Here is a 23,361-nt window from a genome sequence, read left to right as displayed (position 1 = left end):
TACTAATAGGCCAGCTCAGGGCTCTGCCAACCACAATGGGAGTGATCCCTTGTCTGTACTATATAAGCCTAAGTGACTAGAGGGAGATCACAATTCACTACTGATTGACCAGTACATTTTTGGAACCACATTCTGGGCTGCGCATCCAGTCATCATAAGTCAGCAATGTTCCCTCGGACATCAACCCCTCAGCAAGTACTGAGATCACACACATTACACTGCAGGGGCATTTTGGGGATTGCTGAAGGAACAATGTATTTCACGGGAAGAGATGCAATCCTGTGCTGTATTTGGGGGATGTCTGTACCCATTTACCTCTATTGTTCCAATGCAGAGAAAATTAAAAAAAAAAAGGCCAAATTTGCAGATCGTCTTTATTTAAAATCTCCAAACTGTTTGTGTACGCAGCTCTGATGCGTCTCCATGGTTACAGACTACAAACCCGCTCTGTGCAGTGCGATCGCGCAGCTTTAGAGGCGGGTTACACTAGAACATAAGCATTCATAAGCCTCATTCAAACAGGCGTATTAGACTCAGAATACACAGTGCTGAAACCCCACTGATTTGGCGCGGGCGGTCAGAGATTTGTTTTACACATACGTATTCAAAGAAGGGGGAAAAAAAAAAAGGACACATACACACATATACATACACCCCGAAATAGGTGTTGCAGTTAATGTGAATGCATAAATCAATGGGTCCCTCGAGGTTTTTGTCTTTTTTTGCGTGTGAAATACAAGATGAGCATGTGCAAAATCAAAAACCGCAATACGCAAAGTTTCAGTCCAGGAAAACGTTGCGGAGTGAAACTAAATCTGCCATGTGAATTAGCTTGATCGTATGTGTGTAGAAGAAAAAATACAAGGTACATAAACTTTGTGACTACTGCGCCCTCCCTCCAAAAGGGGGAAGAAAAAGAAAGGAGCTGTAGGACTACAACAAAAAGTCCAACTATAACATTGGGAATTGTTTTAGATTTTTTTTTTAAATGTATACATTTTTCACCAAACTTTATTTAAATAAAAACAGCCACACATCCATCCCACCCACAGATATATCTATCTATCGCTTTATCTCCACACACTTATTATGGTTATCAGTTCAATGTGTAGGTTTTAATAATGTGCCGCTGTGCTTAGACTGGTGCCCGTTGTTCTACGTCTCCTCATGTAACTATAATCCTAGGGTGGACCCTCCCTGACTGCCTCATGATTACTCTCTGCAGATTATTAAGTAGGGAGTGCAATGGGGGAGCGTTCACATGGCGTCACTGGACACACTATGCGACTATGTCAGGGACTCCATGACAATCCGCAGATGGAAACCAAAGCAACCACTCACTACTATGGTGGCTCGGCGCTACTATGGTGACTCGGCGCTACTATGGTGACTCGGCGCTGCTTTACAACTAGAGCAGGCGCCTTGGAGTATAGAACAGCGGAGATGACCCTTTCATGCGTTCCTACCGCGAGCAGCCTGGATTCTCATGAAAGAAATCCGTTCACACTGAGAGAACATCACGTTACGGGGCGGTATGTGGCGCTGTTTGACGGGTGCGGGCACCTTCCGTTTTCATATTACATTGCACATTTTGTCTGACTGTTATACTGCAAATGTATCCGGGTGTTGCCAGTAGTTTACGGGACCCTCGTACCAGAAGGACATCCGACCCCTTGAAATCTGGCGCTCGTATGACAAAGCCGCATACTGTATGGCCTCCATAGATTGGTACAGCTGCCGCCTTGAACTTTGTATGGAGCGCATGAGGATTTACAGGAAGCCATAAAACTAGCCGCCCCATTACCCAGAATTACCTGGGAGGTTCTTGTCCAGCAGAAGTCTTCAAGCCGTCTTTAGCCAGAGGTATGATTAATTGGGAATGGAGGTTCTCTTTTAGCAGACGGACCGTCCGAGAAGAGGTAGGACTCTATAAGCAGGAGATGTGCTCTACAACCTAGATTTTCCATAAGCTCCATGTGATACATTTACGCGTCAACACTTCCAGGAGGAATTATATTGCATCCCTTTGTATGAAGAAAACCTGCAAAAGAGGAGAAGATGTAAGAAAACCACCAAGATGAAGACTATACGATAAGGAGCTGTGAGTGCGCACAATAGGACCGCTGTACCCGCTCCCCCTTCCATGACGCCCGGGTGCCCGGCTCCTCATATACGGCAGATTTATCTACATTACTTAGGAGAGCCTCGCCGTTCCCATGAGGCAGATCTGCGTGCCGCGGCTCAACGTGGATTTTGCGCAGAAACTGCACAAGAACCGATACGTCAATCCTGGACAGCGGGAGCATTGTAATTAATAGAATACAAGAATGATGCCGATTTGTGCATGGCAGCGGTGGGCACACTCCCCGGCGTGAACCCGGCTGTAACACAACTATCAGCAGAGGATTACTAAACTGGATACAAGTTCCCCTTCAATGACAACAAGCAGAGATCGTGCCACCAGTTATCCAACTAAATGGCCTCGCTCATCACTCAGGTTCAGGGAGGGGAAGGGGGTCCGCAGCAGGGACCCCCTTACTTCCATATACCCTAATAGCACTTATGGAGTAGGACTTTTGGGATGATTAAACCCCTTTAAATGCTCCCCAGTTCCTCCTTTGTACAAACAGACACATGACAAACTCATAAATTAATCTCAAGTAACACGGATACCATGTGACATCATGTGACCGCCTTAAGTGTGTACACAAGAACACGGGGTTACTGGAGGGGGGGGGGGGGGTGTTGCTCTGCCCGCTGTAAGGCAATAGGCCGGCTCACACAGGCAGACATTAACTGCGGAATCCACGATCGCCGTCCGCAGGGAAGATCCGTGGTAAAGAGCGGGCATTGAAAGGCATGCATTTTGGCTTTTCCGTTCACACCTGCAGATACAAATTGTGTACTCCAGGAGTGGAAGAAAACTCCCAGCATGCTCTATTTTAGCGCAGATTCCATGCTGGCGGCCCCCACTGAGGTCAATGGATGCGAGTGTTCCATCGTAACGTTGCGTATGAGCGGCAGAAACACTCGCAAATTCAAATAGAAAAGCCGGCTGAAGGGGAGATTATTCTTTGGCGCAGACGATACACGGTACATAATGTACATCCACGCGGAAAAAATGCTCACATCCACGGTGTTTCAAACATTCACTATTACTTCCCACAAATGATCGCAGGTCTTCCGCTACAGAAATCTGAATGTGGAATTGGAGCCGTTGGTGTGAGCCCGGCTTCAGGCCGTGTTCACATGGGGGGATAGTCTGTCCCCAATCTTAAGCCTGAGCAGCACAGTGGACCAGATTTGCATCTCGTTCTGGAGACGCCGCTGCGGCCAAGTTGCGCTAAAAAACAGACATGCGGCACGGAATTCAAAGCCGCAGCATGTCAGTTGTATCGCCGTTTCGGCTGTGGCCATCTCTCTTCTCCATGGAGAGAGACGGGGCGCAGCTGAATACAGGTGACGAAGCCGCTACAAAACCACCAGGTTCTGCCGCAGAAATCTTGCGGATGTCCATGCGGTGATTTACGTCCCGCGTGACCGCAGCCTTAGTATTGTTTTTTTTAAAGACCTGCGGTACAGCGGCGGCGTGAGCCCGTCCATGGCAGCAGCCGCCTCCGTGAGTATAGCAGGCAGGAGGGCGCCCGGCGCACGGGCAGCAGACGGCGGATGAGGAGAACGCTTTATTAAGCTACGCGTTTCAGTGCTGCCATTATCTGGCTCGGTCATAACATCGTAAGAGTCAGCAGAACAGGAGCGGGTGATGGCACAGTAGTCATGTGATCAAGTCATGTGATCATTTAAAGAGTCACAATCACAAACCCTTTAAACAGAGCGCTAATCCTAGCCACCGGCGGGCGCACGGAACAAACAGAAAGAGGAAACCCTGAAATTCAACAGATGCAACGAGCAGTACATAAAATACATGGACACACAAATCAGACAGAACACCGTCCAGAGGGGGGCGCCATCTCAGAGCGAAGGAGAAATAATTAAACTCAAACAAGATTCTCTGCTCAGAGGCCAAAAAGTTCCATCTTGGTGTCAAAGCGTTCTGTCTGGAGGGGAGACCAGTCAGGATGGGTGGAAGCCAGGCGCCGCTCATCACCAGCCCAATACCATCCCTACAGTGAAGCCTGGTGGTGGGGCATCATGCTGGGGGAGGGGCGGCCGGTCAGGGTGGATGGAAAGCTGAATGGAGTGAAGTACAGAAATAATGATAACCTGATCCAGAGCACAAGGGACCTCAGAGCGGGCAGAAGGGTCACCTTCCTACAAGACAATGACCCCCAAGACCCCAGCCAAGACCACCCAGGAGTGGCTTACGGCCCTTTTACATGGTCCAACAGTCGAGTAAACAACCGCAAGAGCGCTGATGTCATCAGGGAGCGTTTACACGCAACAAGTAGCCAGTGATAGGTCAGCGATAAACCACTGTGAAGGACTAGTGAGCATCGATTTGTGTTTACATGAAGGATTATATATAATTATCGATTGAACACATTGGAAACTCCAGTTGTTGGGTGTAACTGGGCCATACGGGAGAAGCCATCAATACACCCGTGTGAATGAGCGCCAACAGGGGCATATAAATGCCTGCTCACGGGCATCGCATCACCCCGTGTACAGAGAGAGGTGCCGCCTCCAATGTATAACCATACTACAGATCTAGTACCGATCGCCGACCAACGTGCTCAATGCCCAACCGTCCGCCCCTGTAGAAGCGCTTCCATCAGCCACAGAGCAGCCAAACCGGACGCTACAGAGCGGAGGGGGTCACCTCATAAAACCCAGAACCATAAAGATCTGTCAGTGTCCATCACCGGACCCGCGCCACAAATACGCTCATGTGAAGCTGGCCTAGAGAAGAACGAAAACATCAGCGGCCTATTTTTATAACCGATTTCAACACCCTACAGAGGAACGCTGGAGAAAAACTGAAATCTCCCTCTTTTGGTTCTCAGTCATTCCCTCCTACACCAAAATAGGACTGCACCCTCTAGAGCCCCCCTCCCCCATCCTGGGGTGCTGAAACAACTTGGTTACATTTTGAATGCAATATTACAGAATAAAATTACTAAATCTGCTCCAATGGGAAAAGAGCCGCCCCCCCCCCCCCACGCTGCAGACGGCAACATTGTATCCAGCCAGAAGGGTTGCCAAGTTACCACTGAAAGTATTGCCTAGGGCTTGTCCCCACCCGAACCCGTGCCATGCATCCTGAAGTCTCATCTAGGTGGCAGAAGTTGGGAAAGTCTGGGATGACAACTCCACATTTGGTGGTCCGGCCGGCAGCACAAAGATTCTGGACAGAAGTGGCTCATGGCCTCTAGTGGGCGCCTCCCCGGGACTAGACCCCTTTATCCTGTTACTGGGTAATCACAACGCTCCTGTCCAATATATCCCCATGGTACCCGTGTACCAAACCTACAACCCCCTGTGTGCAGAGCAAGAATGAGCCACCATCCGCAGGGCTCCTCATCTGCCATAACGCAGGGCCCCAGCTCGGCTGCCAACCTCTGCGGAGCCCCTAGACCTAGTGCTATATAGCACCCTGCACAGTGTGACCTGCGGGCCGGCTTCACACCCATTATTCTGAATGGGCTCACACACATGAGCGATGTTTTCACGCATGGCACCGCGATACGGGAAACATCGCAGCACGTTCTATCTAGCTGCGATATCGCCCAATGCCAGCAGCGCCGGCCCTAAGGCAAGCAATGCGGGAGCTGCGTAATCCTCTGCTGCGCTGGGGAATCCCTTCATCCCCGCACCGATGTGAGGCTGTTTACACATGGATGGCAAGGTCAGAAGTAGAGGGGAACCCACTCCCAGGGCTCTGCAGACTAGAGACTACCCCATGAGGCTTGGTGAGCAGCTAGCGGTATCCGTGCCCACGCTGGGATACAAAGGGGCTCTTAGCAGGAAATCACCTAGCAGACCTCGCTGGCAGCCAGAGCCGTCACACCTGTTGTGTCACCCGCAGGGACAGGGGGAGGCGCGGCCTCAACGGCATTATAACCGGGCAGTACAATGCAGATGGCAGCTGCCACGTAGCACTAGAGAACAACTGACTGCCCTTTAACCCCTTAGTGGCCGCCCTATCTTGTGCCTTAAAGACCCAGTAACTTTCATGGCTGCACCGAAAGAGCCAGAATACGCCGACAGCCGCATGAATAGGAAAACACTGGATGAGGGCGCCGGCGGGAAACGCAGAGAAGATAATAAAATAAAGAGAGAATCCCACACGTTTCCAGGCCGAGGAGCCTCTTCATCAGGAGATAATGGACTATACATACGGAGTAGAGGTGAAGATCTGGGGGGTGGGGGGTGGAATCATAATCAGTATATATAATGTGAGGGAAAGGCATGAAATAAGGTGCCATACAATCAACGCCATGATGGGGTCGGACTTGATATTTGGGGAGGTGAGCCATCTAGATGAAGGAGTAGAAACCTGCAGCGTGAACGGCAAGTATCCTCCACCATCCCGACCATCATGGCGTTTATACACTCAAGCGCTAATTGGTTTTGTGGTTTGGCACCTTATTTCATGGGTTTACGCCCTGTACCCTCCCCCGCACCCGGAACATCAGCCAATATGTTCATACTGATTCACATTCCCTCCAGGTCAGGCGTTTACCCGGTTGGCAGCATCTCCATATATCATCTACTGCAGGAACATGCCTGGATATGTGCCAACTCCTGGCACTGAGCTGTACCAGGGATGCTTCTTGTGAGACTAGCTAAACGTTACTGGCTGCACTCTGGGGGACATGTAATGTGTTGTAGATGTTACTGGCCGCACTCTGGGGGACATATAATGTGTTGGAGATGTTACTGGCCGCACTCTGGGGGACATATAATGTGTTGGAGATGTTACTGGCCGCACTCTGGGGGACATATAATGTGTTGGAGATGTTACTGGCTGCACTCTGGGGGACATATAATGTGTTGGAGATGTTACTGGCTGCACTCTGGGGGACATATAATGTGTTGTAGATGTTACTGGCTGCACTCTGGGGGACATATAATGTGTTGGAGATGTTACTGGCCGCACTCTGGGGGACATATAATGTGTTGGAGATGTTACTGGCCGCACTCTGGGGGACATATAATGTGTTGGAGATGTTACTGGCCGCACTCTGGGGGACATATAATGTGTTGGAGATGTTACTGGCTGCACTCTGGGGGACATATAATGTGTTGGAGATGTTACTGGCTGCACTCTGGGGGACATATAATGTAGTGGGGATGTTACTGGCCGCACTCTGGGGGACATATAATGTGTTGGAGATGTTACTGGCTGCACTCTGGGGGACATATAATGTGTTGTAGATGTTACTGGCCGCACTCTGGGGGACATATAATGTGTTGGAGATGTTACTGGCCGCACTCTGGGGGACATATAATGTGTTGGAGATGTTACTGGCTGCACTCTGGGGGACATATAATGTGTTGGAGATGTTACTGGCTGCACTCTGGGGGACATATAATGTAGTGGGGATGTTACTGGCCGCACTCTGGGGGACATATAATGTGTTGGAGATGTTACTGGCCGCACTCTGGGGGACATATAATGTGTTGGAGATGTTACTGGCTGCACTCTGGGGGACATATAATGTGTTGGAGATGTTACTGGCTGCACTCTGGGGGACATATAATGTGTTGGAGATGTTACTGGCTGCACTCTGGGGGGCATATAATGTGTTGGAGATGTTACTGGCTGCACTCTGGGGGACATATAATGCGTTGGAGATGTTACTGGCTGCACTCTGGGGGACATATAATGCGTTGGAGATGTTACTGGCTGCACTCTGGAGGACATATAATGTGTTGGAGATGTTACTGGCCGCACTCTGGGGGACATATAATGGGTTGGAGATGTTCCTGGACGCACTCTGGGGGACATATAATGTGTTGGAGATGTTACTGGCCGCACTCTGGGGGACATATAATGTGTTGGAGATGTTACTGGCTGCACTCTGGGGGACATATAATGTGTTGGAGATGTTACTGGCTGCACTCTGAGGGACATATAATGTGTTGGAGATGTTACTGGCTGCACTCTGGAGGACATATAATGTGTTGGAGATGTTACTGGCCGCACTCTGGGGGACATATAATGCGTTGGAGATGTTACTGGCTGCACTCTGGGGGACATATAATGTGTTGGAGATGTTACTGGCCGCACTCTGGGGGACATATAATGGGTTGGAGATGTTACTGGCCGCACTCTGGAGGACATATAATGCGTTGGAGATGTTACTGGCTGCACTCTGGGGGACATATAATGTGTTGGAGATGTTACTGGCCGCACTCTGGGGGACATATAATGGGTTGGAGATGTTACTGGCCGCACTCTGGAGGACATATAATGCGTTGGGAGGGGGGGGGGGGGGGTGACCTGTCCACGTGACACCAGCCTAATAAACCTCCAGCATCTGAGGTTCCGCCCCTGCTGGCAGTTAGAGCAGGAGTCGGGCTGTCCGTAGTCCGCTGAGTCACCTGTGTGCAGGTGAGGTCAGGAAGGGGTAAGGATCAGGTGTGAGGAGTGTCTGCAGCGCCCAGGTGCCACCCGCTGTGGACGCCAGGCTGTCATACAGGACCAGATAGCAGATCTTCCCAGCAGCGCCTTGTAGCCACGACTAGAAGCTGCTGGGAGAGTCTATAACATGACTGCTGTCAGAGGAAGCGCCGCAGGAAGCCATGACTGGCGCCCTTCCGCTTTCTGGTGAAGGGGCGCGCTCTCTATGTTTTTCAGTGAAGTTTTTGAAATGATTGTTAACCTCTGCCAGAAGCGCAGGCTCTACGGCGCCCGTCATACCGCCGGCGGCCCTCCGGTCAGCGGGGCGCTACACCACACGGATTTGATGCAAGCTTTTAGTCTATTTATCAGGAAAACCCACGTTACTCCCCCGTCACTGTAGGCTCCGGTCGTAGCGGCGCGGCGGCAGAGCGGTCCTTACCGGAAGCCGATGAACCCCCGCTATAGGCTGAGGGGCGGCGGCAGCACACAACGGCGTCAGCACCGACTCTTCCTGCTCTTAGGATGGAAGGCAGAACCTGCTGACCGCTGCGAGCCGATCCCTGCCGGGCCTGGAGTGGTGGGCTGCGGAGTTCACAGCCCCCCGCCAGCGCAATATACCGAGGATGCTGGGGGTTGTAGTCCGGTCTGGGGGGGTCTCACCACAGCCCTCTGGGGATGCTGGGGGTTGTAGTCCGGTCTGGGGGGTCTCACCACAGCCCTCTGGGGATGCTGGGGGTTGTAGTCCGGTCTGGGGGGTCTCACCACAGCCCTCCGGGGATGCTGGGGGTTGTAGTCCGGTCTGGGGGGGTCTCACCACAGCCCTCCTGGGATGCTGGGGGTTGTAGTCCGGTCTGGGGGGGGTCTCACCACAGCCCTCCTGGGATGCTGGGGGTTGTAGTCCGGTCTGGGGGGTCTCACCACAGCCCTCTGGGGGTTGTAGTCCGGTCTGGGGGGTCTCACCACAGCTCTCCGGGGATGCTGGGGGTTGTAGTCCGGTATTGGGGTCTCACCACAGCCCTCCGGGGATGCTGGGGGTTGTAGTCCGGTATTGGGGTCTCACCACAGCCCTCTGGGGATGCTGGGGCTTGTAGTCCGGTTTGGGGGGTCTCACCACAGCTCCCTGGGGATTGTAGTGGCCCTCCGTGTAGCAGCGGCCTGGCCCGCGCCGGCACCTTACCTCAGCGGCCCTGTACGACGGCCCGAGGCCCCGCGGCCTGCAGCCCCTCCAGCCCAGAAGCAGCCGGAATACTCACCGAGATCTCCTGAAGAGCGGCGGAGCGAGAGAGACGGACGGAGCGGAAACCGAGCAGCCGGAGAGCCACGCCCTCTTAAAGGGGCCGCCACATCTAACCCCTTCTTGTTCTTTGCGGGACGAGTTGTGTTTTCGGCAGTCCCATGTAACGTGCCGTGTGAGGGACGGAAAACCGTAGAAAACCTCCGAGTGGAGCGCCGCGCCGATAACCGCCATACTGCGGCGATGTGGTGACGACGAGGCCGGGTCTAGGGGGGCTCAGGGGGTCAGCAGGGTTCAGGGGTCTAGGGGGGCTCAGGGGGTCAGCAGGGATCTAGGGGGGGCTCAGGGGGTCAGCAGGGTTCAGGGGGTCAGCAGGGTTCAGGGGTCTAGGGGGGGCTCAGGGGGTCAGCAGGGTTCAGGAGTTTAGGGGGGCTCAGCAGGGCTCAGGGGGTCAGCAGGGTTCAGGGGTCTAGGGGGGGGCTCAGGGGGTCTCGGGTTTTTTTTTTGCTCTCCTACCTTTAGAAATAACCCCTCCTTGTGATGCCTGTACCTCCTCTCTCGGCCATAACGTACATTTCCCGTTGTGCGCGGTTCGCTCCTCGTGGGACGTCCGCTAGTTTCTACTTTGGGGCTCGTATGACTTTTTCATCACTTTTCGTTAATTATTTCTTGGGGACGCGGTGACGTATTTTACTATTTGTGACGCCCCTCGCCGTGCGGACAGACGATGCGTTATATTGATGGATCGCGCCCTCACGGACAGACGATGCGTTATATTGATGGATCGCTCTCACGGACAGACGGTGCGTTATATTGATGGATCGCGCTCTCACGGACAGACGGTGCGTTATATTGATGGATCGCGCTCTCACGGACAGACGATGCGTTATATTGATGGATCGCGCCCTCACGGACAGACGGTGCGTTATATTGATGGATCGCGCTCTCACGGACAGACGGTGCGTTATATTGATGGATCGCGCCCTCACGGACAGACGGTGCGTTATATTGATGGATCGCGCTCTCACGGACAGACGGTGCGTTATATTGATGGATCGCGCCCTCACGGACAGACGATGCGTTATATTGATGGATCGCGCTCTCACGGACAGACGGTGCGTTATATTGATGGATCGCGCTCTCACGGACAGACGATGCGTTATATTGATGGATCGCGCTCTCACGGACAGACAATGCGTTATATTGATGGATCGCGCCCTCACGGACAGACGATGCGTTATATTGATGGATCGCGCCCTCACGGACAGACGATGCGTTATATTGATGGATCGCGCCCTCACGGACAGACGATGCGTTATATTGATGGATCGCGCCCTCACGGACAGACGATGCGTTATATTGATGGATCGCGCCCTCACGGACAGACGATGCGTTATATTGATGGATCGCGCCCTCACGGACAGACGATGCGTTATATTGATGGATCGCGCCCTCACGGACAGACGATGCGTTATATTGATGGATCGCGCCCTCACGGACAGACGATGCGTTATATTGATGGATCGCGCTCTCACGGACAGACGATGCGTTATATTGATGGATCGCGCTCTCACGGACAGACAATGCGTTATATTGATGGATCGCGCTCTCACGGACAGACGATGCGTTATATTGATGGATCGCGCCCTCACGGACAGACGATGCGTTATATTGATGGATCGCGCCCTCACGGACAGACGATGCGTTATATTGATGGATCGCGCTCTCACGGACAGACGGTGCGTTATATTGATGGATCGCGCTCTCACGGACAGACGGTGCGTTATATTGATGGATCGCGCTCTCACGGACGCGGGGGTTTTTGTTTTGATGTTATAAATATGAGGAATGGATTTAGTTTTTTTACCTTTTATATTTTTAATAATTAATAAGACTTTTTTAACCTCTCGTCTTCCGTCCCGCAGGCGGTCATGTGATCGCGGCTTCAGTACAGCGCAGTACCATAGTATTACATTATACTGACAATCAGAAGGTCCCTGAGGGTGAACGCACACGGGCGGAGGTTCCGTTGTGAGGTTCCGCCCGTGCCCGCCGCCATGGGAGTGCGTTCGTTTATGCAATCCTATGCAGACGGCCGCGATTTGACCGCGTGAAAACTCCTGAGGTAAACAAATGGCGGCACGTCTCATTTCTCACAGAGGCCCACACACTCTGCTCATGCGCGGCTGTGTGCCAGCCGGCCCATCACAGAGCGGAGAGAAGACACCGGAGGAGGTGAGCCGCGGGTCACTGCAGGGGCAGCGGGATCTGACCCGACCGTCTGCATTCACCCCAACTGCCATGGCAACTGAACGGCAGCCCATCATCTTATCACGGGGGGCCGTCAGGACCCCTGAACTCCCATCAAGGCAGTTAAAGGATTGACAGCCGCAGTCAGCGTGTGCGCTGGTCATGGCTGCTGCAGACAGAGGACAGCCAGCACCCGGGGGTGTAGAGCGGCTGCCGACCCCAAACCTCCATGACATATATGTGCATTCAGGAGCGGCGAGGGGGTAGGGACGCCGCCTCGTTTGGTACTTCAGGTCACAACAGTTTGGGAGGGATTTCCATCTGCACTTTTCTTCTTCCCCTGACATATCCACCTGAGGGCTGCTCACCGCAGGGCGCGCCGTGGTATTATTGTCACCATTTGGGGGTTCCGATAATGTATTGTACTATTATTAATTTTTGGAGGGCAGGACGGGGTGAAAAAGCATAGATTGTGCCCTATTTATGGTATGTGGTGTAAATGATACAATTATATTTTTGTTTAGTTTTTTCTACTTTTGCACAATAAAAATCCCCTTTTTTTATACATGACTTTATTAACTTTTATTGCATTTTTGGCGGGAAAATAGATGAAATGTTTGCAGGAAAATATGTGTTCATCTTATCGCACAGGTTGTCATGGAAACTGTGATAAACATGTATTTTTTGTATTCACACACACATATATTAGTCTTACAAAAAAAAGCTCACAAAGAAGGGTGTTTCATTTTTTTTTTACTTAGAATGGTGAAAAAATGGTGAAATTACTAAAATGGTGAAAAAAAATCTCTCTGTCCCTGTAGGAGCCTTGAACCTGTGACCCTCTGATCGCTCAGATAATACACTGCAGTACTCTTCACAATACCAGCCATTACAACCCTCTATGATTGTACAGTGGAGGACCAATGACATCACAGAAGGAGCTCCCCTGCTCTAACCAATGACATGCCACGGACAACATTGACCTCAGCATGTGAGTGGTTACGGCCAGGATCTCCCTGATCTCCAATCCCGGCCCCTGCAGCAGGACCCTGGCTGTCCGTTAGTCGGCTCTCACTGCGGATGGTGCAGGCTCAGCTCCTAATCCCACGCCATCTCTAGGCCGCACATGTATGGCATTTCATGGCTTACCTCCCATGACATACTGGTTATTTATGGCGCGGGGTGGGAAGGGGATGAAGGGGTCGGACCCTGAGCAGCGTTCACAGGACAGCAGATACATGTACGCCTTCTGGAGGTCCAACCACAGGGAATCCCACAATCATGTGATACTGTCTGCTGAGCCGCCTAATCTCACCCTACCATTTGCCAACATTTTGGCTGCACCCGCCCCTCCACTCCTTTACATTCCATGAACTGATGCCCGTAGCATGACTGCGGGCATCACGTAGTCACATCATTACACATAGCTGCTTACAGTCATGTAATTCTGGTAGATGGCAGCGCATGGAGATCACCATCTTCCAGGGTAAGACAGCCGGCACCTGGCCACCTGGCCACTCACTAATACCGTCGCCGTTCCTCTTTATCAGTCCTGGCGCCCAGAACACATTAGTGCGTCCCTTACCCTCTCCTGCACCGTGGCCACTGCCATACGCCACCCACAGGCCTTCTGCCGGAGAGCAGCGGATCGCTGAGTCCTGAGTGGTGAAACCCCATCAGTAAACTGAGGATAGTTCATCAATAGTTCAGTCCTGGCCGTCCCTTCACCCCCCAGGGCGTACTGTTACATCATGGGGGGCGGGATTTGCATGGAGTGGAATCACGATCGATCCGATCCCACTTCCTACAGGGTGGGGGGAGGGGTCTTTGACAGCTGACACCTGCAACATCCACAATCAGCGTGAACGTTGATCATGGATGTTAACCCTTTAATTTTGTTGCCAAAGTACCCCAATTGGTATTCTGGATCCCCGGGATGAGATTGCAAGGCGCCGTTCGGTTGCCATGGCAGCCTGGGGTCTTCTGAGCAAGCCATGCCCCAAGATCAAATCCCCCACGGTGGCTAAAAAAATGTAAAAAGTACTTTTAAAAAGTTTTATTAATCATTAGAAAAAAAAATGTAATAAAGTTTAACAAAAAACAGAAAACTTTCCCCTTATTTATAATAAAAAAAAACACAACAAAAATATTTGCTATTGCCGCGTCCATAAGAAAAAAAAAGGGCCGAGTCATTAAGGGGTTAAATAAATCCAGACTCCAGACTAGACTGTCTACACTAGTGGACTTCAGGCTTCTTCTGCTCCTTTCCGGGAGCGTTCCTGAAATTCCTGGCCTGTTAGGCTGGGAGATGGGAAGTGACAACCCCTTGGCCGATACTTCTGGCCCACGCTGGAGGTGGAGCCATGCTGTGGCCCCGGCTTGTCAGTAGTTCCACGGTCAGTACAGGAGCTGCAGCGCCATCCCTGCCCTGCTATACAATGTGGGTGACAAGGTGCCCAGCTCCTTGGATCGTTACCACTAACACCCCTCTTAGGCCGGGTTCACACGGGCAGGTCTAGATTGCGGATTCCATGATCGTTGGCTGTGCGGCAAAACCGCGGTATAACGTGGACATTGAAAGGCGTGCATTTTCACTTTTTTGTTCCCTCTCTCAGATATGAATTGCGCATTCCGTGAGTGGAAGAAAAACCACAGCATGCTTTATTCTGCCGCGGACGGCTTCCATTGATGTCAATAGAGGCCGTCCGACCCGCAGCCCATATGAAATTAACGCTGCGTATATGTGGGCATCTGCGTTGTCACTAAGCGACGGCGTGGGTAATATAAACAAAACTGTACTGCGCATGACCGCTAGCGAGCCGCCACGGGCATTCACAATACAGTAATAGCAGGTATGCAGGGGCGCCGGCCTGGCTCACAGTCGGAATCCGGTCCGGCCGTGTCAGCTTAGCCTTATACGGGACGATTGTCGTCTAAACGAGCGCTCAAGCGAGTGACGTCACCACTAGTGGTTCGCACTCGTGCAGAATATTTAGGAGGCAGATCATCGCTGAGAATCGCTCACTTCTCGCTCAGCGCTTCACATTCCTATGTATACACTGAACGGCGAGCGTTTAGGCGTAACGAGAAGTCAGCGAGCCGCCGATGATTTTTACGCAGGCTGAAACAGAGCGACAAATGAAAGCTGCCCCATGGCTCTCGCTTAGATGTGATGATTGGCGCGCACTTTCGTTCAAACAAATTTTGAGCGACAATCGTTGCGTGTAAATGGGCCATAAGCCTACACAGGGATATCGGTCACGCAGCGTGCAGCCAATGTAATACCTGCCAGGATTCCATCACGAGGCCTGAGAGTCCATAACAAACCCTCAGCTGATCCGGTGAGCCTGAGGCGCCAGTACGGCTCAACTACGCCAGTGACGCCACCCAGCAATGACCCGTAGGAAGTGACCTATGTTTAGGGGCGCCGCAAGAATGCCGCCTCAGAGGGGCGCGGGGATGCCACCCAGCTGTATTTTTTGGGGAGGCTATATTAATTGCCAGTAAAAAAATAACTGCCAGCCGCGAGCCGGTCAGACAGCAACTCCGTCCGCAGCGCCCTACCACCACTGTTGTAATCAGTGACCCCTGACCTCAACCCCGCCCTCCGCACTGCACGCAGCATTCAGGCTGATGAGCGATATTCATATACAGAAGGCTGGAAATCTGTTCCGTTTATCTGAAAGAGTGTTTTGGCGCAAATACATGGATTCCTGCACGATTTATGTAAAGATGGCGTCCCCCGCTCATACAGCCTATCGGGGCATGTGAAAGTCATAGAGTGCGCTCCCTCGCTGGAAGCCCCCCAATGACCCCAAATAGGGAGCTGCTGAGTAATAGGGGCTCCTGTCCTGGCGGAGCTTCTGCTGGACCGCCATTCATGTAATCCCACATTATGGGGCAGTACACGGCTGCGGCTTCCCCTGGCAGATCAGCTGATTCTGGGGTCCTGAGAGCAGGACCTGTCCGCTCCAGACCCCGCATGTTCCATACGGCGGTATTTACACGGACGGGTGCGATATCGATCCGGGAAAGTATATTTCATGCACTGAAAACCAATGCCGTTAGAAAATACAACTTGTCCTGCAAAAAAACAAGCGCTCATACGGAGATTTCAACGGGAAATGGAAAGATTTACGTCACCAAGGGGTTAATGTAGCTGGCTGATTACAGAGTCCTCCTCTCCAGCAGGTAGCGCTGCTGTCACTGTCAGCTGGCAGCCGCTACACCCGGAGGAGGGCAGACGGTATAATGGTGAATCTTGGGTTATCCAAAGTCGACGACTCTGTGGCTGCGAAGCACCCTGTGAGTGCCGTGCTGCTGCTTACCACCATGCGTCTCACAGCTGAGGGTTTGTTACAATTGTATCCAGGCTAGACAATCCTCTGTGACTCCAGACTGATACAAATTACCTGCACTGATACATTGTAACAACCATGAGGACAAGAGGGAGGTTTGTGTGTTCAGCTCCCAGAGGGCTGATTAAACTAGCGTTACCCATTCAGGATAGGGATCCATTCACTGACACATAGCAGAGGACTTTTCATCAGGCAGTGATTCAGCATTATCTACAGGAGGCTGGCGGTGTGAGTCAGGGGCTGCTGACACTTGTAATGCCCGCTGACCGACTGACTCACCGACCGAGAGGCTTGCTAATAAGAAATCCCCTTCTTTTCTAGGGCTTAAAGGCATATGCGGCGTGCCAGTCGCAGGCGTTCATGAAGGGGGTCGCCACCTTCATCACAGGTAATCATGCCCATTCTGCCAGCTCATCCCACATGCCAGATTATCAGGATTCCCAGACCATGAGGTGGCGGATTATAGGATTTATGGATGATTTAGAGGGGGAATCCCGATCTGCTGTAATCAGCCATGATGTTATTATGCAGAATCCAGTCGTCGCTGCCATCTACACCGGGGGTGCACTAACTTATTTTGAGTGGGGGCCAATAAGTCATGTTTTACCTCGAGGGGCTGCAATACAACTTAAGCTGCTAATAGTGCAGATATAGCATTACATCACTTAGCAGAGCCGGGTCTCCCCCAGCACTATCCCCCCTACAGAGCCGTGTCCCCCCCCATCACAATCTCCTCTGAAGCCGTGTCCCCCCATCACAATCTCCTCTGAAGCCGTGTCCCCCCCATCACAATCTCCTCTGAAGCCGTGTCCCCCCATCACAATCTCCTCTGAAGCCGTGTCCCCCCCATCACAATCTCCTCTGAAGCCGTGTCCCCCCCATCACAATCTCCTCTGAAGCCGTGTCCCCCCATCACAATCTCCTCTGAAGCCGTGCCCCCCCATCACAATCTCCTTTGAAGCCGTGTCCCCCCATCACAAGCTCCTCTGAAGCCGTGTCCCCCCATCACAATCTCCTCTGAAGCCGTGTCCCCCCCATCACAATCTCCTCTGAAGCCGTGTCCCCCCATCACAATCTCCTCTGAAGCCGTGTCCCCCCCATCACAATCTCCTCTGAAGCCGTGTCCCCCCCATCACAATCTCCTCTGAAGCCGTGTCCCCCCCCATCACAATCTCCTCTGAAGCCGTGTCCCCCCCATCACAATCTCCTCTGAAGCCATGTCCCCCCCATCACAATCTCCTCTGAAGCCGTGTCCCCCCCATCACAATCTCCTCTGAAGCCGTGTCCCCCCCCATCACAATCTCCTCTGAAGCCGTGTCCCCCCATCACAATCTCCTCTGAAGCCGTGTCCCCCCCCATCACAATCTCCTCTGAAGCAGTGTCTCCCCCATCACAATCTCCTCTGAAGCCGTGTCTCCCCCATCACAATCTCCTCTGAAGCCGTGTCTCCCCCATCACAATCTCCTCTGAAGCCGTGTCTCCCCCATCACAATCTCCTCCCGAAGCCGGGTCTCCCCCATCATAAATTTCCTCCATAACACATTTGTCCCTCCTCCCTTGTACTTCTCACTTACACTCCCTCCTCCGTCCCAGCACATTGTTTACTGGGCTTGTTACATGTTTCCCATGGCTGCCCCCCTCACCTGATTGCCTGTCACTCTCTGGACATCACCTCTGTATTGCAGCCACTTTCATGCAGTGCAGCCTCCTGTCTGATGCTCATCAGACACCATTTTGATGGTGAGATTTTTTACTTTCAATTTCAAATCAATCCCATGATGCATTAGCACAGCTTGGCTAAAGGCTGTACCATTTCTGCCAGCTGGGGGGACAGTTTAATTATCATTACCTTCTACATTTAACTAAATAAGCTACAAATAGAGATGAGCGAGTAGTGCCTTAGCTGAGTATCTCTCCGCTTGTCTCTAAAGATTCGGGGACCGGCGCAGGTGACAGGTGAGTTGCGGCAGGGAGCGGGGGGGGGGGGGGGAGTGAGAGATCTCCCCTCCGTTCCTGCCCGCCGCTCCACGCCCCCCGAATCTTTAGAGACGAGCAGGGAGATACTCGGCTAAGGCACTACTCGCTCGCTTGTGTGTGTATTTCGTGTGAGTGGCAACATGGCCGCCTATAGAAGATTGGTGCAGCGTGCTGTGCGTGCAAGACCCACACGGAATATGATGTACGACATGGTCATGTGAGCCCGGTCATACCCCCAGCAGGACTGCGCTCATCAGAACAGGGGGTCACATGGTATAGATAGAAGGGAATAACTTAGCGGTAACACCGGCGGACGGGTATATACTGGGGGAGGAGCTACATCATGAGAGAATAAAAAATCACCGAAGTGGCCCTTTAATGAGCGCTTTGGAAAGTGCTGATTGGTTCCCACAGATGTAGCCTATAGGTTGTGACCGCAGCCCGGACTAACCAATGAGCACTTCCCTTCACAGCTGAGGACGGCGCTCATTACAGGCACGAACGCTGCGGGAGATCTGATCCCACAGACAGGCGATCAGCCGTGCGGACCGCCGCAGGTTGTGCGCCCCTGATCTATACTTATGGGCTAGGGCAGTCGCACAACTAGCAATCCCCTCAACCATAACCATCCTTGTCCAGTATGGCGGTCATAGAGACATCCGCGTCCGTATTCCCACCGTTGACACTTATGAAGCATCTGCTGGCGAACGGCGGCTGCGATCCCGTCGGCTAATCCGGAATGGCTGGCAGCGGGCGAGAGAGCAACAAACCAGCGCAGATACTAACGTGATGTCTACAAAGCCTCCACCCGCAGGCGGGCTCACCAGTGCGCCATCTTTACCCTGTGTTAACACTTTCATGCCTGTGTTCCCAGTAACAGGTACCGCACTGCTAATCCAGAATGTGTTCAGAAAGCGGCTGCCGTATCCTCTGCAGTGGAACATCCTCCTGTCTGTGGGTAAGCCAGGACTGTAGCATCTGTAGAACGACGCCACCTACAGGTGTAAACATGCCAGCGACGATGTTACTACGGGCAGCTCCCCGCATGGCCCTAGTTTCCATGAATTAGCAGACCAAGCGATTGGAGTCCCCCGTTCTTCTCACCGATCCCCGCTGCAGATGGCTCAACTCTGAGCCGGTGCCATCAATAAGACATAAGCTTACGTCCGTTTACGGAAACCCCTTCCCAAGCAGGGCGTACATTTACATCCTGGGGTGCGAAGCGGTTAAAGGCGTTCTGTCAGCTCCTGTGGGCCCCATAAACTAAGGCTATGGGCTAATAGGAGCGGAAGCGCCGTGTCTGGGTATGCGACACTTATACTCACCTTCCCCGCCATTCCTCCGCTGTCCACAGTCAAAGACATGGCGTGCGTCCCACGGACTACTTGTACGTGCGCGGACGCATGCAGCCATATCTTTGAGTGCAGGTAGCAAGGGGAAGGCGAGAATAAGTGCCCAGCCCTCAGGTTCAGTGCTTCAGCTCCCAGCGGCCTTGGTTTATGTGGCTGACGCTGTCTGACAACATCTCTTGCCCCATTACTGCAGTGTACTATTATGCTTGAACTACCTTCCTGCTGTGATACTACACTAGTTACTGGCCACCCCGAAGCGGTGTGCAGCCCGTCCCCGCTGATCGCAGCCCGTCCCGCTGATCGCAGCCCGTCCCCGCTGATCGCAGCCCGTCCCCGCTGATCGCAGCCCGTCCCCGCTGATCGCAGCCCGTCCCCGCTGATCGCAGCCCGTCCCCGCTGATCGCAGCCCGTCCCCGATGATCGCAGCCCGTCCCCGATGATCGCATCCCTTCCCCGATGATCGCATCCCTTCCCCGATGATTGCATCCCTTCCCCGATGATCGCATCCCTTCCCCGATGATCGCATCCCTTCCCCGATGATTGCATCCCTTCCCCGCTGATCGCAGCCCGTCCCCGCTGATCGCAGCCCGTCCCCGATGATCGCAGCCCTTCCCCGATGATCGCAGCCCTTCCCCGATGATCGCAGCCCTTCCCCGATGATCGCAGCCCTTCCCCGATGATCGCAGCCCTTCCCCGATGATCGCAGCCCGTCCCCGCTGATCGCAGCCCGTCCCCGATGATCGCAGCCCGTCCCGCTTCTTACGTGGGACACGAAGCGTTTTCTGTGCCCAGATGAAGTACGGGAGAATCCTGCCATATCCTGACCCGTGTGAACAGGCGCGGCGCGCAGGATCGCTGCTGCTGGTGGCTTTTTTAAAACTGGTGACTCAATCTGAAATATCTCTTAGTTTCAGGGTCGGCGGTCAGCTATATGGTAACCAAGAGAGAAACGGGGAAGTGTATGGACCAGTGGATCTACCTGGAGAAAGGACAGATATCGCAGTTACATGACGCAGGCCAGTATGCGGACAGCGTATTTTGTGCCTTGAGGACCAACCAATATGGTGGAGATGTTACTGGCTGCACTCTGGGGGACATATAATGTGTTGGAGATGTTACTGGCCGCACTCTGGGGGACATATAATGTGTTGGAGATGTTACTAGCTGCACTCTGGGGGACATACAATGTGTTGGAGATGTTACTGGCCGCACTCTGGGGGACATATAATGTGTTGGAGATGTTACTGGCTGCACTCTGGGGGACATATAATGTGTTGGAGATGTTACTGGCTGCACTATGGGGGACATATAATGTGTTGGAGATGTTACTGGCCGCACTCTGGGGGACATATAATGTGTTGGAGATGTTACTGGCTGCACTCTGGGGGACATATAATGTGTTGGAGATGTTACTGGCCGCACTCTGGGGGACGTATAATGTGTTGGAGATGTTACTAGCTGCACTCTGGGGGACATACAATGTGTTGGAGATGTTACTGGCCGCACTCTGGGGGACATATAATGTGTTGGAGATGTTACTAGCTGCACTCTGGGGGACATACAATGTGTTGGAGATGTTACTGGCCGCACTCTGGGGGACATATAATGTGTTGGAGAGGTTACTGGCTGCACTATGGGGGACATATAATGTGTTGGAGATGTTACTGGCCGCACTCTGGGGGACATATAATGTGTTGGAGATGTTACTGGCCGCACTCTGGGGGACATATAATGTGTTGATGTTACTGGCCGCACTCTGGGGGACATATAATGTGTTGGAGATGTTACTGGCTGCACTCTGGGGGACATATAATGTGTTGGAGATGTTACTGGCTGCACTCTGGAGGACATAAAATGTGTTGGAGATGTTACTGGCCGCACTCGGGGGGGACATATAATGTGTTGATGTTACTGGTTGTACTTTATGAACGCGGTAATACCTATAATGTGCTGATTTTATTTTAGATTTGTTAGCTTATCAATTTAAGGGCTAATTCAGATGACTGTATATTGGCCGGGTTGTCACGCTCGGCTGATATACGGTGTCCCTCTGCAGGGGGAGGAGGCTGGAAGAGATGGGAGAAGTGCTCTGAGCTCCCGCCCCCTCTCCGCCCTTCACCACTATTTGCAATGGTAGGGGCGGGGTGGGGCTAAATTACAAGACTTAGCTCCACCCATCCCCCCTCCCATTGCAAATAGTAGTGAGGGGCGGAGAGGGGGCGGGAGCTCAGTGCACTGCTCCCAGCTCTTCCAGCCTCCTCCCCCTGCAGAGGGACACCGTATATCGGCCAAGCGTGACAACCCGGCCGATATATGGTCGTCTGAATTAGCCCTAAAACAGATTTTTTTGGGGGAAAATATGTAGGTTTTCTTTTCCAAACAGGATTTCTTTCAGTTTAACTTTATTGAATTTTTTGACATTTCTTTTAGTCCCTAAATGTGACTTGAAGATGAGATCGCTCCATCACTTACGTAGCGCATTCTACAGTGCCTATGGCAGCAGTGCATTGGACTTTTCAGAAGCGCCATCTAATACACAGAGTTACATCGCAGACATGCAGACCTTTGTCAGTCTTCCGGCCGTTATGGGAACTCATTGGTACCTTGTAATCGCACTGCAGGTTGCCGATGGGTGACAGAAGGAGCCCCTTCTCATCTGCTTACATGCTGCAGTTGCTATTGATTGTGGCATGTAAGAGGTTAAACTGCCAGGATCTGGGGTTTCTCTATTCCCAGTTGTTGGAGCAGGAGCCGGGCTGTCAGTAGTCAGCTGAACCACCACCTTAACAAGATGTGTGTGCAGGTTTAAAGCCCATTAGCGAGGACAGTAAAAAGGTGTATTTCGGTCATGAAAGGGTTAATTGACAAGTCAGTGACCTGGAATAAAGCAGACCCAAATCTGGGAAGGATCTCCTAGTCCAGTGATTTCTATGGGGAGCATGGCATAGGGAATCTTTCCTTTCTGCTATTCGCTGTGTCAGGCTCCGCCCCCTGCTCATTGTATCAGTTTTGTTCAGTGCTCCTTTACATTGTATCCTCACAGACAATCATTGATTTTCTCACTTTCAGGCAACCAGCAGAATTCAGATAACACAAAGCGGAACAAATATGGAGAAGCAGCTGAGTGAATCCTGCTAACACATGGCAATGCAGGGACTTTGCTGACTGTGAATGAAGACCGAGAGGCTGGTGCCCAACCGCCCCATTCATGACAATAGACTCGAGCACTGCTAATATTAATTATTAGTAATGAACAATGAGGAAACCCCTAAAATACTTCTGTAACCTACAACTTCCCAGAAGACAAAGGATAATCAGTGCTGTGAAACTCCCTGCACAGGAATATGAGGAAATGCCATCTGACAACTGAATATATTACAAACATGATGGATAACAATGGTAATAAAGGTTTTCTTCAGTATGTGTCATATGTATGATAATTGGATCAAAATATGTATTTACTGTACAGGAAGCAAGTAAGAAATAATCCTGCTCTTATGTACAAGAATATAACTACTATAATACTGCCCCCTATGTGCAAGAATATAACTACTATAACACTGCCCCCTATGTACAAGAATATAACTACTATAACACTGCCCCCTATGTACAAGAATATAAGTACTATAATACTGCCCCCTATGTACAAGAATATAACTA

General features: G+C 52.0%; 2 protein-coding genes across 5 annotated transcripts in view; one reads left to right on the top strand and one right to left on the bottom strand.

The window, feature by feature from the left end:
• Positions 1-13,620, bottom strand: part of TRAF2 (TNF receptor associated factor 2) — a 45,359-nt gene extending 31,739 nt beyond the window's left edge. The window contains exons 1-2 of one of the 2 annotated variants that reach the window (XM_066580046.1): positions 13,600-13,620; positions 1,815-2,041 (exon numbers count right to left, since the gene is read on the bottom strand). The gene's annotated coding sequence lies outside the window, so the exon portion shown is untranslated. Of the gene's footprint in view, positions 1-1,814; positions 2,042-9,783; positions 9,850-13,599 lie in introns of those variants that run through there. The other variant, XM_066580045.1, reaches the window with a different exon arrangement.
• Positions 6,020-23,122, top strand: TMEM141 (transmembrane protein 141). Of its 3 annotated transcripts, none has more exons than XM_066580049.1 (5): positions 6,205-6,308; positions 16,694-16,760; positions 19,224-19,307; positions 20,610-20,717; positions 22,771-23,122. In XM_066580049.1, exons 1-5 carry the CDS (start codon positions 6,285-6,287, stop codon positions 22,827-22,829), a joined length of 342 nt encoding a protein of 113 aa, XP_066436146.1. In that variant the 5' UTR covers positions 6,205-6,284; the 3' UTR covers positions 22,830-23,122. The 3 variants fall into 3 exon arrangements, with proteins under 3 accessions (XP_066436144.1, XP_066436146.1, XP_066436145.1); XM_066580048.1 differs by lacking the exon at positions 6,205-6,308 and adding an exon at positions 16,204-16,319; XM_066580047.1 differs by lacking the exon at positions 16,694-16,760 and having other exon boundaries at positions 6,020-6,308.
• The last annotated feature ends 239 nt before the right edge of the window (positions 23,123-23,361 follow it).

Source organism: Eleutherodactylus coqui, chromosome 10 (assembly GCF_035609145.1).
Source record: "Eleutherodactylus coqui strain aEleCoq1 chromosome 10, aEleCoq1.hap1, whole genome shotgun sequence".
NCBI classification, from domain to species: domain Eukaryota; kingdom Metazoa; phylum Chordata; class Amphibia; order Anura; family Eleutherodactylidae; genus Eleutherodactylus; species Eleutherodactylus coqui.
The sequence above is the reverse complement of the archived record's forward strand: the minus strand, read 5'-3'. Positions and strand labels throughout refer to the sequence as shown.